Source organism: Scardinius erythrophthalmus (assembly GCF_964197995.2).
Source record: "Scardinius erythrophthalmus genome assembly, chromosome: 2".
NCBI classification, from domain to species: domain Eukaryota; kingdom Metazoa; phylum Chordata; class Actinopteri; order Cypriniformes; family Leuciscidae; genus Scardinius; species Scardinius erythrophthalmus.
This window is the reverse complement of record NC_138222.1, coordinates 3349753-3368734: the sequence shown is the minus strand read 5'-3', so window position 1 is coordinate 3368734 and position 18982 is coordinate 3349753. Positions and strand designations below refer to the sequence as shown.

General features: G+C 40.6%; 2 protein-coding genes across 4 annotated transcripts in view; one reads left to right on the top strand and one right to left on the bottom strand.

Moving 5' to 3' along the window:
- acsf3 (acyl-CoA synthetase family member 3) overlaps positions 1-18982 on the bottom strand; it is a 79226-nt gene that overhangs the window by 22686 nt on the left and 37558 nt on the right. The gene's annotated exons all lie outside the window — the stretch shown is intronic.
- LOC308682552 (C-type mannose receptor 2-like) lies at positions 1514-6812 on the top strand. The gene is made up of 4 exons (XM_081352345.1): positions 1514-1663; positions 1755-2108; positions 5822-6166; positions 6321-6812. The coding sequence occupies exons 1-4, from the start codon at positions 1627-1629 to the stop codon at positions 6683-6685; spliced, it is 1101 nt and encodes a 366-aa protein (XP_081208471.1). The 5' UTR covers positions 1514-1626; the 3' UTR covers positions 6686-6812.

Sequence of the window (18982 nt, the reverse complement as noted above, 5' to 3'; positions counted from 1 at the left end):
TAACACTCACTGTTTATCCTTCTGTTTTATATCAGAGATGGAAATATTTTACAACCAAATTGTCTAAATGAGGTGTGGACATAAGCAAACGAGTGATAAGGATGTGTTTACATTCAAATGTGTTCTTGTTTAATTAACAAAGAAACAGTAACAGTAGGAGTATGCAATTAAACAACGACAGAACTTTCACAAAGAGACAAATTCTAAAATAAGTAACAATATTTTAATGTCCGCATTCACTCCTTATCACAATCAAGTATTTAGACAGAGGAAATAAAGACACGTTTATTCTGAAACATTTCAGTGGGATAGTGACAGTCCAACAACCTTTACTAACATTATAAATGGACTTTAGGGGAATTAGGGGAAACAACTGTCAATCGAACAGCTGTCACAATATTTTAGACAATTTCATGCTCTCAACTTTGTAGGAACAGTTTGGGGATGTTCCTGTTCCAACATGACTGCGCACCAGTGCACAAAGCAAGGTCCATAAAGACATGGATGAGTGAGTTTGGTGTGGAGGAACTTGACTGGCCTGACCTCAACCCGATTGAACACCTTTGGGATGAATAAGAGTGGAGACTGCGAGTCAGCCCTCTCGTCCAACATCAGTGTCTGACCTCACAAATGCACTTCTAGAGGAATGGTCAAACGTTCCCATAAACACATTCCTAAACATTGCGAAAAGCCTTCCCAGAAGAGTTGATATAGCTGCGAAGGGTGGGCCAACTCCATAATAAACCCTACGCATTAAGAATGGCAAAACCTTTGGCAATATAGAGTATATAATTTTTTGATTAAGGTCCATAATTAATATCAGTGTTGGGGAAGCTACTCTGAAACTGTAGTTTGACAAGCTACAAGCTACTCATAAATTAAAGAAGTTAAACTACATTCAAGCTACCCTTCTGAAAAAAAGTAGTTAGCTACATTGACACTACTTTTGAACTTTTTTTTACAATTACGTTGTATATTACAATTGTTAATGAAGCATGCTTTAAGTACAATGTTTGGGGCTTAAAACAATACAATGCAATACAATTAAGATAAGAGTACAGCTTTATTTTGTTAACTTTTCAAAGATACAATACTCAACTGTTGCCTATATCTCAAACTGACTGTTCAAAGTGCAAAATTGCTACAAATGTCACATCAATGCAAGAACAAAATATATGAATTGAACTGAATTTGGATTCACATTAGTAGACAAAATGCAGGTTAAACTCACAGCACATGCAGTGATGCAACGTACTGTGAAACGAGCCGGTCTGAGCATGATTTTAGTTTGTAATCTATCAAGAAGACACTGTGCTCCTTCAATGCATTGCAGTCTCGTCAAAACTGGCCTACACTGTTTTAAAAGCAAATGAGCTACTCCATAACTGATGCAAATATTAAAAAAAGAGTGGTGGACAAATACACAAATGAAGAAGTAAAATATGGAAATTAGAACATTAAACAAATGATGTAATATGCTTGAGTAGGAATGAAAGCAGATCTAATCACATAGTAAGCTATAAACACAACCTCTAAAGTAAGAACAACTCACATCTTCATTTATCAACCACAATAAAACTTTGTCTTTGACTTTGTCTCACTTTTCAGTGAGTTTTTTCCTCAGAAATGGACCGAACTCTATATTTCATTCTTCTTCTCATTGGTGAGTGTGTTTGTTGTTTTATTTATAGTTTATAGCTTCATCAGGTTTGATCCTGTTATGAAAAAATCCAAGCAAACCCTCTCTTTCACAGCTCTCTGCTCCGTATCTGAATGTGTTCAGCGCAAGTATCACTTTATAAACGTGTTGAAGACCTGGACTGAAGCTCAGAGATACTGCAGAGAGAAATACACAGATATAGCCACCGCTGACAACATGAACGACATGAACGAGCTGAAGCAGAGTCTGAATGATGAACGTGTCTGGATTGGGTTGCAAAAGACAGGTGGTAATAAATGGCAGTGGTCTTCAGGTGATCCTGCGCTCTATCTGAACTGGGCTACTAGACAACCTAATGGCATATATGAGTGTGCATTTATGAGAAATGGAGAATGGTATGATTGGCCATGTAGTAACAGCCTGACTTTCATCTGCAATTCATCTAACAGTAAGTGCAGCTCCATACAATGACAACAAACATTAATTCATATAAAGACCCACCATATATTGTAAAACATTGTAATGCAATACAAAATGCTTCAACTTTGTTTTATGTGGTCATAAATATAGGGCAGAATGTGGATATTTGTCACGCTTTCAGCTTCTGTATAGAAAATAAATCGATATTGAACGCATGTTGATCTTTTGTTGTTGATAACTGTGGGAATCTGCCAGTAGAAAGCATGGATAATTATATACTTTAACTAAATTTATGCTTTAAATGATAAATTCAAAAATATACTAATTCATTACCATTTATATTGGTCAAAACAGTAATCAATGCATACAATTTCGACATATAATAAACATACAACAACTTGACACATCTGGATATTTATGAACAAAACTCTTGTCTTAAGAACAAAGTCAGTTCTTGTCTTGTCAGTGTGATTTTTTTGTGTTCGCCCGTATTACAATAATATGAAATAGTAATTTTGGAGATTTGTAATTCTCAAAAAATGTACCTTTTTTAAGTAGATGTGATAAACCATCTAAACATCTTGAGTTGCGTGATATTGCTTGATTCTTTCAGCTTTCAGGATCGGACTGAAAAGCCTTTCATCTAAACACCTTAATCAATCCGAATGAAATTTCAATCAGATTGAAAGGGGTGGTTTATTCCTTTTCTAACCCGATCATAAGAACATGTAAATCGGATTGATTTATCAGGACCTATTATTATGGACTATTATTTCCACTGAAACAGGAAGCTAAGGCAGGACATATTGAATGGCTCCTCCCCCTTTTCAAATAGCTAATAGTGCTTAGTTTGCCTCACAGACTACTTGACAGCACCATGGAAGCGAATCCGAGCGCCGATGATAGGTTGGATTCAATAGGTGTGAATAAATTCTAGCCATTTCATTCTTAACCAATGTACAGTTGGAAAACGGAATAAAACTTGAGCGTTTGAGCAACCCTCAACCCATATTGCTCCGCGACGTGTCAACGGTCGCCCCTGTCAGGTGGTGTTTATAGCATAGGGGCGGGACGCTGTAGATTCTAGAGAGCATTTGATTGGACAAAATATGTGATGAGACGCTGAAGTCCACGGTGATGTTATAAAAATCCGTGATCCATTTTAGCGGGAGTGAGAGGCTGTACGTTTTGAATGCTTACATCTTCTAAATGTGAATTTACAAAAAAATTATAAAGAAAATGCTTATCGTGGCTTAATGTACTATGGACAGTGATATCAACAGACCAAATTCAGTAATCACATTATTAATAAACCATACTGTACAGAAAAGCAGATGAACCCAGCATATGAACGCAACACATTTAAGCGTTCAGTCGGTCACTGTCAACGACAGAATTGGGATCTCGCTTGAGAGACCAATCCACTTCGAGTGTAACTAAACGAGCCAATGCACACTGGCATGCGATAATTACGTCAGCTGCTCTGCCACGCAGTGCGGGTATATAATGAGCAGAAGGTGCAGCGCATATTTGCCTTTCGCTTCGGAGCCGAGCACGGTGTATGTTCAGCTCTACTAATTGTTTTATGAGCGTTATTTCTGGGAAGAAGCCTCTGGTGGTGTTGGTGTGACGGCACGTTTCAGCGGGGATCGTGACAGAGTTGAAGAGAAGAGGGCCAGAAGAGGGCTACTTCGGCTAATAGCACTGGTGATCTTAGGGTTGAAGTGTTGGCTTCCCCATCCGAGCTTCCAAGAAAGTGTGCTGGCCCCTCCCGGGCGGTGCCAGACTTTTCTTTCGGGGCTCCATCGGATGACTAAATGTCCATCGCTGCATCAGAGGGTGAGCACGAGTGGAACCCTCCACCGTGTCACGAACCCTCAAGGCTGGACGATTGCCCCCTTACTACCCATGGTGGTGGGGCAGCTAAAGGGTACGTGGATATCCCCCCAGTGGAGCGGTCTGTTGCAATGCAATTGTGTCCAAAGACCGCTTACACTTGGCAGGGTAATCCGCGTCTACCCTCCCGGGCCTGTAAGTTTTCGTCTGCTCTTGCAGACAAGGCTTACAGAGCCTGTGGAGAGTCTGCCTCTGCCCTGCATGCAATGGCGCTCCTGCTGGTCTACCAGGCCAAAGTGCTCATGGAAATGAACAAGGGCAATCTCAACCCAGGTGTTATGCCAGAATGTCGCACAGCGACGGACCTCACCTTAAGGGTGACGAAAGTCACCGCGTTTTCCTTGGGTTGAGCGATATCCCCCATGGTGGCTTGTTACCGGAGGACCACCCAGCCTGTCCAGGCCCCTTCCAAACCCGCTGGTGAAAGGAAGAGCAAGAGGCCCTGAGACGGGCAACCCGGAGATGGAGGGAACTGCTCTTCAGGAGATAGTGATGTGCTGTCACCATCTCCTTTAGAGCAGTTCCCTCCATCTCCCCCGGAGGAGGGCCGTATGGAAAATCCTTTGTTTTGTTTTCTTTATGTTCCGCAGCTGGCCCCACAGCCAGCGGTACCCACTCCTTCAATAAAATAGTAGTTTCCAATATCTCTGTGTGCCACGAGGGTGGGAATGACAGTGCGCAATGTTATGCCTCGCCGCTCTCGTTCCCCTCTCCACAAGAAGGCAAGGTTGACAGTGCACGGAGATGCCTTGCCGCTCTCATCCCCTTCTTCAGTCACCAGCGGACAGCAACATGCTGTTCGAGAACGCAGCCCAGCCATCTCACGCATCCTCTGTCCAACCTTGGAGCCAGGAGAGTGTCGCACCGCACACCCAAACACCACTTCAAAACACTATGCCTCTCGAGTCGGGTCCCTGCCCTCCACTTTGCTGCCCCACTGCGGGTATGTCTGTGTTTCCGTTGGTCCTGTGGGTTCGGTCTCTGGGAGCCTGGCTAGCACTCCCCAGACCATCCCGATGGCTCTACCGCACCATCAGACTCGGCTGTGCGATTCAGTTTGCCCGGTGCTCCCCCAAGTTCAGGGGCATCCGGTTCATCTTCCTGCTGGCCAGCAGTGCTCCTGTCTTATGGTCAGAAATTGAGGTCCTACTGACGAAGGACACGATCGAGCCGGTTCTTCCAGCCGATATGAAGACGGGTTTCTATAGCCCATACTTCATTGTAGCCAAGAAAGGTGGAGGGTTACGACCAAACTTGGACCTGCGAGTTTTGAATCGAGCCCTTCACAAGCTCCCGTTCAAAATGCGTCCTCGAGATTGATTTTCAGCGATTGACCTGAAGGACGCGTACTTTCATGTCTCGATTCTTCCTCGACACTGGCCCTTTCAAAGATACTGAAAGGGAACGTCTCGGTTACGTATGGTAACCCTCCTTCCCTAAGGGAGGGAACGGAGACGTACGTCCCGTCGCCATGTTTTCTGTACCGCTGCTGGGTGGCTGGGTCTCCGGCTCGGCTCCACAGCGAAAACCAAATATGCGATGCACCTGTTGCTCATTATATACCCGTGCTACCTGGCTGAACAGCTGGCACAATTATCACATGCCAATGTCTATTGGCTCATTTAGTTACACTCAAAGTGGATTGGTCTCTTAAGTGAGATCCCAATTCAGTCGGTCTACCTCCGATGTGCGTCTCCCCTCCTTCAGGAAACAGAGACGATTTTGAATGACATGTGTTTCTGATGCTTCCACTGTTGCTCCTGTTCACATCCAAAACATAAAGCGGCATCTGAATAATGAACACAAACTGATTCATGAATCTGTTTCCATTTGTTTTTCTTAAAGTGAACACAGGACTTGTCTTTGTCAATCAGACGATGAAGTGGAGAGACGCTCAGAGTTACTGCAGACAGAATCACACTGATCTGGTCAGTGCGAGAAACCAGAATGAGAATCAACAGGTTCAGAAATTCATCAATGATAGTCACATATCTAACGATGTTTGGATCGGTCTGTTCAGAGACTCGTGGCAGTGGTCAGATCAGAGTCACTCCTCATTCAGATACTGGGCTCAAGGTGAACCTGATAATAGGGGAGGTGTTGAAAACTGTGCAGGGATGAGGCAGCTCACTAAGGGACGCTGGCTTGACTACACTTGCACCGACAAATATCCTTTTGTGTGTCATGAAGGTGAGCAGATCCTCACAAAATCCATCCAACACCTCCAGATATCTTAAAGTTCACGCTACATGTCTGACATGACAGATACCTCAACAGAGTTTGTTCTGCATGTTGTTTTTGACCAGTCTCTCTAGTTTTTGCTTGTGGTTTGTTTTTTGTCCAGATGAACTGACTCTGATCAGAGAGAATCTGACGTGGCCTGAAGCTCTGAGATACTGCAGACAGAATCATGTGGATCTGGTCTCGGTTCATTCAGACGAGATGCAGCGTCGTGTGATGAATGTGGTTAAACGAGCGTCTACTGAGGAGGTGTGGTTGGGTTTACACAACTACTGCAGCATGAACATGTGGCTCTGGTTGAGTGGAGAGGTCGTGTGCTATCAGAACTGGGCTCCAGGGAACGGAACGACTCCGGAAAACTGCAGCCTCACGAAGAGAAAAGGAGCAGTTCAGTCTGGAGGAGATCAGCGCTGGATCAGCCTTCCTGAAACTCACAAACTCAACTTCATCTGCATAAATTATGAGTGAAAAGACGTCTGAATGTTTGTGCGTTTACTTACATTCACTTACATTCACTGTTCTCATTTTTTAATCTTTTTCTTATTTATTTTCATGTGTTTGATCATTGAATAAAGATCATGTTCCATGAAGATATTTTGTAAATTTCCTACCGTAAATATATACAACATTTATTTTTGTGAGTGAATGCACCACAATCACAAACATAAATGGACAACTTTAAAGGAGATTTTCTCAATGTTTCGATTTTTTGCACCCTCAGATTCCAGATTTTGTCCAAATATTTGTGCCAAATATTGTCATATCCTAACAAACTATACATCATTGAAACACATCATTAAAACACTATCAGCTTTCAGATAATGTATAAATCTCAATTTCAAAAAGTTGACCCATGTGGCTGGTTTTGTGGTCCATGGTCACATATATACAATGTTTACTCTGTCATTCACTGTGAGGTTTTGCCTAGTGTTCCACTGCATCTCTGAGCATTATTCCTGGTTTCCCGTATGACTGCTGCACTATATGGTCTATTTGAGTTCTTAAAGCCTTTTGGGTATTTTCATAATAATAAAATATAGGCCCATTTATAATGCAATGCTAATAGACAGTCTTTATCACTGTATAGAATACTATAAAATAATATATTGTATGCCTTATTCTACTTTAAGAAGCCACATCAGCTCACAAAAGGAAGTTATTTCAAAAACCCGACTAACGTTATGAAGTGAGTAAAAACATGAAATATAATGTTGTCTTTCGTTGGACAACAGGTTTATGAATGCTTCGCAAAAGATGTTTGACATGTTGCTTTTTAAAATGCACGTTATAAGTGACTTGAATTCACAGCGCTTTTAAAGATGGAGAAGTATTTACTCCTGATCATAGATCCGCTCTTCTCTAACACACTGTACATATATTTATGAAATTAAAAATCGTAAAAAAATACCAGCCTTTGCGGTTTAATTTAGATTAATCATGCAGCCCTCATTGCATTATCTGTTTTAAAACTACAGAGCTTTGATCATAAAACTAAGCGTTTAAATACCTTGCTAAAACATATTATTGCAGATATAGAGTGACGACTGATGTTTACTTGCTTGTATTCAAAGTGGCATTCATTGTATTCAAGGTATTAATTTAATCCGTTCATGGATTCCCTGAGAACTGAACCCATGACCTTGGCGTTGCTAGCATCATGCTCTACTGTTTGAGCAACAGGAATGCTTTCAGCATATTTGAGCAAGATTCGTTTGTGATTGGCATATTGCAGAGCTCTTTGAGATGAACAAGAAACAAAAACACATCAACGAATAGATCAATGAAGGGTAATGTTGGCAGTCAGCAAATAAAGTGTTGTCTTCCTCTAGTATGAGCACAACTTCAGAGTTGTAGATTAAGTGCAGTTTGATGGAAAGTGATCTCTGTTAAGTAACCAGATATACAGTAAACACTCACAGCAACATGAATATTAATACAAGGATTTTAGAGCATCATAACACTTCTAACTCCTCGGAGCCTAATGAGGACGAATAACAGACAAACACTGACAACATAAATTACATTTATCTTCCTTAACACTTTCCCCACCATTGATGAGTTTTTCCCGGCAATCTATGTTTTCACTGTCAATGCTTGTCAATGTCAATGCTATGGTTTCACTGTTTATGCTTTCACAATCAAAGTACAGAATCTCTGGATCTAAAAACAAACAAAGAAGCAGATAGAAGCATTGCTGACGCACATAACGCAATCATCAAACATCATATAAATTAAAACTGTCTAATGTTACAGAATAAATGTCGACCCAGGACAAGCTACAGGACTTTGGGGGTGTTGATGGACTCAATCAACTCTGTGTTTTGATCATCGGACTGAATCCCATCCGGACAAAATCTTTGACAAAACGTGATTATCTTTAGCCTGGTAATACCAAACTCTGCTACTTCGCTTTGCTTCGTAGACAGAGTCTGGAATGGCATAATAGAAAAGCGTTTTCTTTCTCGCGGGGGGCGCTTGTCTGAAGTTTAAAATCATTGGTTACCCGTAAGCCAATCACATAACGTTTGGTTATGGCGTGTGTTATGCGCATGCTCAGCCGCATCTAACTTCCACTGTAAACACATGTATGATGCGAAAACAAAACCATAGAGCGAAATACCGAAGTGAACATGGCTGTGAACGACTTATGCAGATTATGTGAAGTAAATCTACGCATCCACGGTACAATCAGCATCTACGTCACGGCTCTCAGCCCGCCCTCTGTTCGTTGATTGGCCCGGCTGTTTTCAGGCCGGAGGAAAACGGAAAGCTATTACGCTGTCTCAGACTGAGTAAAGAAGCGAAATGAAATTGAGCGGAAGTACGAAGTCTGACGTAGTCAGGCTAGATTATCTTAGCTTTTTGTGCAAAATATTTGCTTTTTTATGAAACTAACCCACATTCAAGTGTTGATAAAAAGAATGCATGAAACAAGAAATAAATGTGTATTTTGTTTTGTTTAAAAGCAGAGGATCTGTTCTTTCTTTTGGCAAATTGCATGTTCAGATATTCATACAACAAAATATTCTGGTGGCCATGAAAGATTTGTGAAAATTATCAAAAGTGGTGATTGTTGTTGTTACACTACTGGATGATCAAGTCCTTGTTTAATATTGTATAAACAACATTTTATTCAAATGTCCACTTAATATTTAATATTTGGCCATCAAAACATGCAAACTCAGAGCGAGGGTTTAAACTTTTATTCTGAAATCACGATGAACAACAGTTTGCATATTTAGAAACATATTTGTTCTCCTGTGTTGGAGTATGTTTATGAATGATTATGTTATAAATCTGGTGAAATGACACACGTTGCGTTCCCAGATGAACGTTATAAGCAGCACAAACTCAACAAAAAAAAGTAAATGCAGAGATGGAGTTTGAGACGCTCCACGCATGTAAATGATAACAGTGCTACACTTCGCTATGAAACACAAAGCGCATTAGACATTATGGGCCCTATTTTAACGATGCATGGTCTAAAGCGCAGAGTGCAAGTTCACTCAGGGCATCCGAATCCACTTTTGCTAGTTTAACGACGGGAAAAATGGTCGGCGCGTCAGGCGCATGGTCTAAAAGGGTCATCTCTATTCTCTTAAAGGATTAGTTCACCTCAAAATGAAAATTCCTTGATAATTTACTCACCCCAATGCCATCCAAGATGTCCATGTCTTTCTTTCTTCAGTGGAAAAGAAATTAATTTTTTTTGAGGAAAACATTTCAGGATTTTTCTACACACAATGGACTTCAATGGCAACCAGAATGTTGAAGTTCAAATCAATGCCGTTTCAAAGGGCTCTGAACGATCCCAGCTGAGGAATGGGGTCTTATCTAGTGAAACGATCGGCCATTTAAAAAAAAAAAAAAAAAATTTATATACTTATTATAAAAGTTATTTGTCTGTGTACTCTGGTTCAAAAAGGTAGTGAAGGGTGAAAAATTCCATCTCATTTTCTCTTCCAACTTCAAAATCGTCCGACATCTTTGTTTTAATTTATGATCATTATTATTATCTTCTTTTTTTCATGACCTTTCCAACGTGATGACGTAATACGTGGCGTGTCGCAGACCAGCACAAGACGAACAATTGTGGTTGAAAAGTATATACATTTTTTATTTTTCTAGAAAATGACCGATCGTTTCTCTAGATAAGACACTTTTTTCTCGACTGGGATCGTGCAGAGCACTTTGAAGCACTTCAAAGCCCTTTGAAACGGCATTGATTTGAACTTCAACATTCTGGTTGCCATTGAAGTCCATTGTGTGTAGAAAAATCCTGAAATGTTTTCCTCAAAATACTTCATTTCTTTTCCACTGAAGAAAGAAAGATATGAACATCTTGGATGGCATTGGGGTGAGTAAATTATCAGGAAATGTTCATTTTGAGGTGAACTAATCCTTTAATGAGTAATGGGTGTGTTTTGTCTCTATTCTCTTAATGAGTAATGGGTGTGTTTTGGGATTTACGGGCGTTAAACCAATCAGAGTCTCATCTCCCATTCCCTTTAAATGCCAGTGGTGATTCGCTATTTACATGACGGACTTTTATAGTGGAAAGACCGAACGCGTCTCCAGAGCGCAAACGGATCTGCTCATGCGCAAGGTAAAAGTGCACAAGCAGAACATCTACGGGAAAAGCCGGATTCACCATCCCTTTATGTCCACAATAATAATATTTTACATTGTAATCCTTTTATTTTAAATATTTGGCATGTGTTTGTGCTGCTGTGCGTCCCTGTGTGTTTAATAAGCAGAGTGTACGCGTGTTGTGGACCTGTCTATAGGCGCACATTAACGTGCTCTTTAAATAAAAAAAATAAAAAATATTGCGCAGTCTATTTCTGTTGCCTCAAAATAGCAACGCGCCAACAATGCGCCAGAACACACCTCGTTTTCAGACCAGCAGCCCATAGGCACACAAATGGGCGCAAATGCATTTGCTATTTAAACAACGTGGTGCAGGACATGAAAATGATAACTGCGTCGGGCTGAAACTAGCAAAAAAACACTTGCGACGCGCTTGGCGCTGCATTGTGCCGGGTGTAAGATAGGGCCCTAAATGCGTTCCCAAATGCATGTTAGTTAAACCCAAACAAAACTTTACATGCAGAGACTGAGTTCATTTACTGTGAACGGAGCTGCTCTGAGATGCTGGGAGACACATGTAACTTGCGCGCGTCACGCTTCAATCTGAAACCTGCAGCGCATTTATTTATTCAACTGAAGTGGACTCGCATCTCATCTTTGTCCACATTAGCTGTGATGGGGCTGTGATGTATAAAATAGACAACTTGGATATAATTATAATTTAATATTGATGATGATTATAATTTTAATGATTTTTTGAGTATAATTAGGGTTATCAACATTATTAACTTATCTGGAATACGATTAATTAAACATTCAACAATGGCGTAATAAGCAACAGCACTTGTGGCCATTTTCAACATCAACAAAATTGCTGATATGTTTATGTAGTTTAAAAATAGTAAAAAGTAAAAAAAGTAAAAAAAAAAAAAAAACCTGTTTGTCAACATTTGATAAAATCACAAACAATCCCAAACTCAGATGTGGGATTGTGGGTAATATTATTACAAAAAAAAGTACTGTATACATGGATGGACTTTGAAGGTCCACCAGAAATTGAATATCATCCAACATATCATTCATTTCTTCAATGAGCTCACTGTTTCTGCCTTAAATTAAAACATTATTATTAGGGGTTCAAGCACGAAGTTACACACCTTTGAACTTTTGCATTTGGATGGCTGTAATAGGGTCATTTAGAAAAGGGGCGTGGCAAAATACACTAAAAAGACTCAGAAATTCACGAAAATTGGTGAGCATATTTGGCATTCTAAACAAGCATGCAAAATTTCATGGAGATCGGACCATAGGTGGCGCTATAACTGTTAAAAAGCTTTGAAAACCCTATATTTCCTATGGTACATTGCCTGTATTGGCTGTAAATGGTCTTTTCCATCTATGATGTCAGTGGTTACATGCTTGCTAAATAAAACTTAATAACTTTTGATGCTTTTGTGCTTAAAGGCCTTAATTGCTTGAACCCCGATAAATGCTGCTTGCAGCTTCAATTATTATAATTATTATTAGCTAACTGTGTGATTTTTATATGTACATTTCTGAAATGCATAACTTGGACAGTTACGTTTGATAACAGATCATTCTAAATTGTAATGTATAAAGATGCATTTTCTGTAAAGCGGCTTTGAAACTATATGTATTGTGAAAAGCATCCTGTTTCCAACACACTATGAAATGGGATGCACTAATTCTAATCTTGCATTCTATTTTGAAAGACAGTGTGCCCACTGGGACACAGCCGTAGTCTTACTCTGGTAATTAAGACCCGAGCGAGTGCTTTACACTTGGGTGAGTGATCTTATTTGTCTAATGTGATTCAGTGAGAGGGGGCGGAATTACTTTATGTTAATGGCACTGATTGTGCAGCTCGCATCTGATAACAGCTCGACTTTAATATGTCATGGAGGTTTTGATTCTGAATAATATTCAGCTGTAGAATTCAAACACACAATTAAAATGATTCCAGAATACCTCGAGTTTATTTTCTTATTCCATTGGCAAATTGCTTTTTCTTTCCTTTAGCACAAATCTAACAAAGTAGATGGTGTAGGAAAGATAAACTTAAAGTGCCTCTATTGTGCTTTTTCGGATATTACCTTTCATGCAGTGTGAAATAGATCTGTTAGTGAATGTAAAAGGTCTGCAAACATTCAAAGTGCAGATAAATGGAGTTATTGTCTCCTAAAAGAAAGAAGTGATTCTGAACTGCCTGATTTGAGTCGTCAATGAATCCAGTCTATGTAGGTTTGTAACAGGTTTAAATAATGCCAGCCTGTGGTCTTGATTGGCTGAACAGCGTCTCTTAGCTCCGCCCTCAAACACTGTAGTTTATCTGAGACTGGAAGAGTTTGGTTCGTGTTGATCATGTCGAGAAGACGCTGTTTTCAGCTGCCAAAGCAAATCCACTTTCAGAAGGATGGGGACTGGTACTCTATACGGTAAAACCGACGCCATCGTTACTGTTTGTATGACTGGAAGTGGTCAACCAATCACAACAGACTGGACAATCAAACCAATCAGAGCAGAGTAGACCAATCACAACATCTAACCAATGTTGACCAATCACCTGACCAATCACAACATCTGACCAATCAGAGCAGAGTTGGCTTTCGGAAAGGCGGGGTTTAGAGAGACTGAATCTTTGATCAATCCATTCCAGACACTGTAAGACAAGAGCTGATGCTGCAATGTATATTATGAGAAAATTAAAGTGTTTTTGACCTTGGATGCATGTAATCCACTGTAGTAAACCAAATTAGGATCTTTAAAACAGCATAATAGGCATAATCTGAAAACAATACTTAGGGACTGCTTTACTAAACAGGGCAAATTGGCATGAGACTGGAGAGTTACGTCTGAGACCACAATCCCATAAAAGCGCCGAAGGGAGTGGAAAGTTGTGCGTGTGATTTACTGACAATGCGCACATTAAAGAACAGATGCAGCCGGATCATTTCCATAATGACCAACGCAGCCGATCAAGAGCAAAGCAAATTTGCAAATCTATCTATTTTTTTTATATACCTTATTGGAATCGAAATTAGGAATCAATAAGAATCGGAATCGTTAAAATGCAAGTGATACCCAACCCTAATCCTGACAGTATTTTTTTAACACCAAAAGAGGGTTTGTGCTGGTGCAAGCTCTTAGTAAATCTGGCCTTTAAAGGGTTCGTTCACCCAAAAATGAAAAGTCTGTCAGTAATCACTCTCCCTCATGTTGTTCCAACCCCGTAAGACTTTCGTTCATCTTCAGAACACAAATTAAGATATTTTTGAGTGAGTTTTGAGTGAGTTCACGTAGTGTAACAGCGCAGCGCTTCTGGGTTGCACGTCAGAACGTAGGCTCACTATTGGCCGACGCTGGTCATGTGTGTGATGCTGTCCAATAGTGAGCCTGCGTTCTGACGTACAACCCAGAACTCACTCAGAGAAACACAGAAGAAAATCAATAGTTGAATAAAGTATAGTTGTTGATTTTTGGGCACAAAAAGTATTCTCGTCGCTTGATAAACTTAAGGTTGAGCCACTGTAGTCACTTGGACTATTTTAAACATTGTCTTTACTAACTTTCTGGGCCGGCAAGTTTCAGTAACAGAGAAGCCTATGGAGGAGTGAGACAGCTCTCAGATTTAATCACAAATATCTTAATTTGTGTTCTGAAGATGAACGAAAGTCTTACGGGGTTGGAAGAACATGAGGGAGAGTGATTAGAATTTTCATTTTTGTGTGAACTAACCCTTTAAGATCTTACACATCCCTGCTTCTTCACCAAATGTTTTATGTACAGTGTAAATGTTGTCCACCTCCTACAGAACCATGGCCATCGACATCAAATCCACGAACAGTAATAAGGTCTCTCTAGCTCAGGAGAACAGGACTAGAGTAAAAAGTAGACTAGGTCAAGCATCTGTAGAGGACAGTCCCTCAGTGAGACCGAAGGGAACCAGGGCAGACATATCTCCAGGAACACCTCAGAGCTCTCCAACATCTCAGACTCAAGTTTCACATTCACCAAGAGCAAACTGACCCCTGCTATAAGCACAAGACACACTCAGGACTTGCTGTAGCTTCTGGGTGTGTGTGTGTGTGTGTGTGTGTGTGTGTGTGTGGGTGTCCATCCATTTGCCTGTTGGAAGGACATGCAGAGCCGTAGGAGCTACACAACAATGTTTTCCCACATCTTACTCCAACTGACCCTTCGCAGGGAGTTTGATTGACAGGCGACCTGACCAATCATAATCCTCCATCCGCCATTTTTGTCCGACAAAGCGGTCAGGAGAGTTAGTAGATTAACGTTGGAGGATTTGAACTTGAAAAACAGTGTGTACTGTCGTCTTTCCGCGGCTAAAACAACATTATTTCTTATGTTCATTCATGTTTATTTGATGCTATATATTAATGGATTAATTAAGGCATTAATATGTGCTTTATAAGTACTAATAAACAGCTAATATCCTAGTAATATGCATGCTAATAAGCAACTAGTTAAAAGTGAGAATTGGAGCCTAAACTAAAGTGTTACCTGCACTATAATACATGCATGATGCCTTATCAACAACCTTATAATGTGTTGGATCATCTCATGAATAATCGTAACAACATTAATAATACTTAGCTATTTGTGACTTTTAAGAGTATGTTGATTTATAACATTTATAACACTATATCCCCTTATGATGCATTATATAAATGCATGGTTAGAATGCATTGTACTCTTAAAAGTTACAACCACAAATAGGCAAGTATTATAACGTATTGTAACTGTTGTTATGATTATTTATCAGATGATACAACAAATTATAAGGTTGTTTATAAAGGCACGTATTATAATGCGTTAAGAATTTACGGTTACACTTTATTTTAAGGTGTCATTGTTACAATGTAATTATATATTTAAGTAATATTAATTAACTACATGTACTTACTATAGGGTTAGGGATAATTTGCATAATTTACTGTTATTGCTATAGTAAGTACATGTAACATATGTAACAAGGACACTGTAAAATAAAGTGTTACCTGAAAAATATAAATAATGTGTCAGAGAATTTATAGCTTTATAAAACACAGCATATTTAAGGGATAGTCCCCCAGAAATGCCCTCTGTCATTCTTTCTTCTGTGGAAAATGAAAGAAAATATTTTGAAGAATGTTTGTAGCCAAACAGTTCCTGAAGACATCCAATATATTTTCAGTCCATACAATGGAAGTCAATGGGAACCAAAACCATTCAAAATCTCTCCTTTTATATTCTGCAGTACAAAGAAACACACACAGGTCTGGAGTGACATGAGCGTGAGTAAATAATGACAGCTTTTCATTTTTGGGTGAACTATCCCTCAAACCGTCTGTGACAGCAACAATAAGGTCAGTTCTCCCTCTCTCTCCGCCTTTCACTCCTCACACACACACACTGTCACGCGAAGTACAATCAGCAACACTCGCTCGCTCGGCCAACATGAGGCTCTCTCTCTCTCTCGGGGACAGAGGCTCTTCTGCTCTCCTAAAGGAAGAGAGAGAGATTGTCCCTGAACTCAATATGTGGCCCATTTCAAGAGCAGACAAATGTGTGTCAGCTTCCCAGAATCCTCTTTGGTTACTTAGCAGGTTCATGGCTCAAGATCACAAGATGGATTTAAAATATCTCAAATATATAGACGATTTAGACAACCCAGACTCAATGGAAGAAATCCAGTATTGTGCAAAGAACTGTGCAAAAATAAGACTATATTAATCGATAATCTAGCCCTGTAATCATCATGTTGTGTGGAATGTATTAAACGTGCTTGCTGTTTCACTGCCTCTAGTGTTCATTTCAGCTGGAGTCGGCTTCACTTGTATGTATTGGTATTTATTTATTTATTTATTTACTTTTTGCAAAACATTTACACTACCAGTCAAAAGTTTAAATCAAAAACGTTTAAATAAGTCATTTTGGTGATTAAAGATGAGTTTTAAGGGATAAATTTGTTGACTACATGGGGACTTTAATCAAATGTGTGTGTGTGTGTGTGTGTGTGTGTGTGTGAGTGAGTGAGTGAGTGTGAGAGAGAGATAGAGTGAGTGTCTGTGTGTGTGTGTGTGTGTGTGTGTGTGTGTGTGTGTGTGTGTGTGAGAGAGAAAGAGTGAGTGTCTGTGTGTGAGAGAGAGAGAGAGTGTCTGTGTGTGTGTGTGTGTGTGTGTGTGTGTGTGAGAGAGTGAGTGTCTGTGTGTGTGTGTGTGTGAGAGAGAGAGTGAGTGTCTGTGCGTGTGTGTGTGTGTGTGTGAGTGAGTGAGTGAGTGTGAGAGAGAGATAGAGTGAGTGTCTGTCTGTGTGTGTGTGTGTGTGTGTGTGTGTGTGTGTGTGTGTGTGTGTGTGTGTGTGTGTGTGAGAGAGAGAGTGAGTGTCTGTGTGTGAGAGAGAGAGAGAGTGTCTGTGTGTGTGTGTGTGTGTGTGTGTGTGTGTGTGTGTGTGTGTGTGTGTGTGAGAGAGAGTGAGTGTCTGTGTGTGTGTGTGTGAGAGAGAGAGTGAGTGTCTGTGCGTGTGTGTGTGTGTGTGTGTGTGTGTGTGTGAGAGAGAGATAGAGTGAGTGTCTGTGTGTGTGTGTGAGAGAGAGAGAGTGAGTGTGTCTCTGTGTGTGTGTGTGTGTGTGTGTGTGTGTGTGAGAGAGTGTCTGTGTGTGTGTGTGTGTGTGTGTGTGTGTGTGTGTGTGTGTGTGTGTGTGTGTGTGTGTGTTAGAGTGTGCCTCTGTGTGTGTGTGTATGTGTGAGTGTGTGTGTGTGTGTGTGTGTGTGTGTGTGTGCGTGTGTGTGTGTTCGAGAGGTCAGTGAGAAGAGTGTGTGACCCGAGGGTGGAGGACAGAAACAAAGTTGAGCAAACGAATGATCAGGAAGAAGGAATATGAGCGAGGGATGACTGGGATCGCTGGGAAACAGCACTGGGTGAGGAACACACTGACGCACAAATAAAACACACAAACTCGTCCACAGATCATTAATAACCATCTTCAATCTGATCTCCAGTGAAGAGAGAGAGAGTGAAACAGCTAGTTAACATTCAGCCGGCGCTCCGGAGCTCAACCCCGTTCCCACATCGCTCCCGTTATTTACGAGCGCCGGGATAATGTGCGTTCCCTAGCCAGTGCTTACCCGAGCGCACCCCACTTCCAGCACGCCTCCATTATTCATAACTATGTGTGCGCAGCATTTGGAAAATTGCTAATGCTTCTTTTGCGCACGGACTCGGTTTATTTATTTATTTTTATTTATTGTTTCCCAAAGCGTAATTCATTCCGGGAAAGAGCGGAGAAGAGGGCATCACCTCCACCCTTCCCTTTCTCTCTGCTCTCGTTCACCCGCGTTTCCCTGGTTTCTCTTACTGTGCGTCTGCTAGAACACACACACACACACACACACACACACACACACGTAAACTATATAACACATACAGTGAGGAAAATAAGTATTTGAACACCCTGCTATTTTGCAAGTTTTCCCACTTAGAAATCATGGGGGGTCTGAAATTGTCATCATAGGTGCATGTCCACTGTGAGAGACATAATCTAAAAAAAAAAAAATCCAGAAATCACAATGTATGATTTTTTAACTATTTATTTGTATGATACAGCTGCAAATAAGTATTTGAACACCTGTCTATCAGCTAGAATTCTGACCCTCAAAGACCTGTTAGTCTGCCTTTAAAATGTCCACCTCCACTCCATTTATTATCCTAAATTAGATGCCCCTGTTTGAGGTCGTTAGCTGCATAAAGACACCTGTCCACCCCATACAATCAGTAAGAATCCAACTACTAACATGGCCAAGACCAAAGAGCTGTCCAAAGACACTAGAGACAAAATTGTACACCTCCACAAGGCTGGAAAGGGCTACAGGGAAATTGCCAAGCAGCTTGGTGAAAAAAGGTCCACTGTTGGAGCAATCATTAGAAAATGGAAGAAGCTAAACATGACTGTCAATCTCCCTCGGACTGGGGCTCCATGCAAGATCTCACCTCGTGGGGTCTCAATGATCCTAAGAAAGGTGAGAAATCAGCCCAGAACTACACGGGAGGAGCTGGTCAATGACCTGAAAAGAGCTGGGACCACCGTTTCCAAGGTTACTGTTGGTAATACAATAAGACGTCATGGTTTGAAATCATGCATGGCACGGAAGGTTC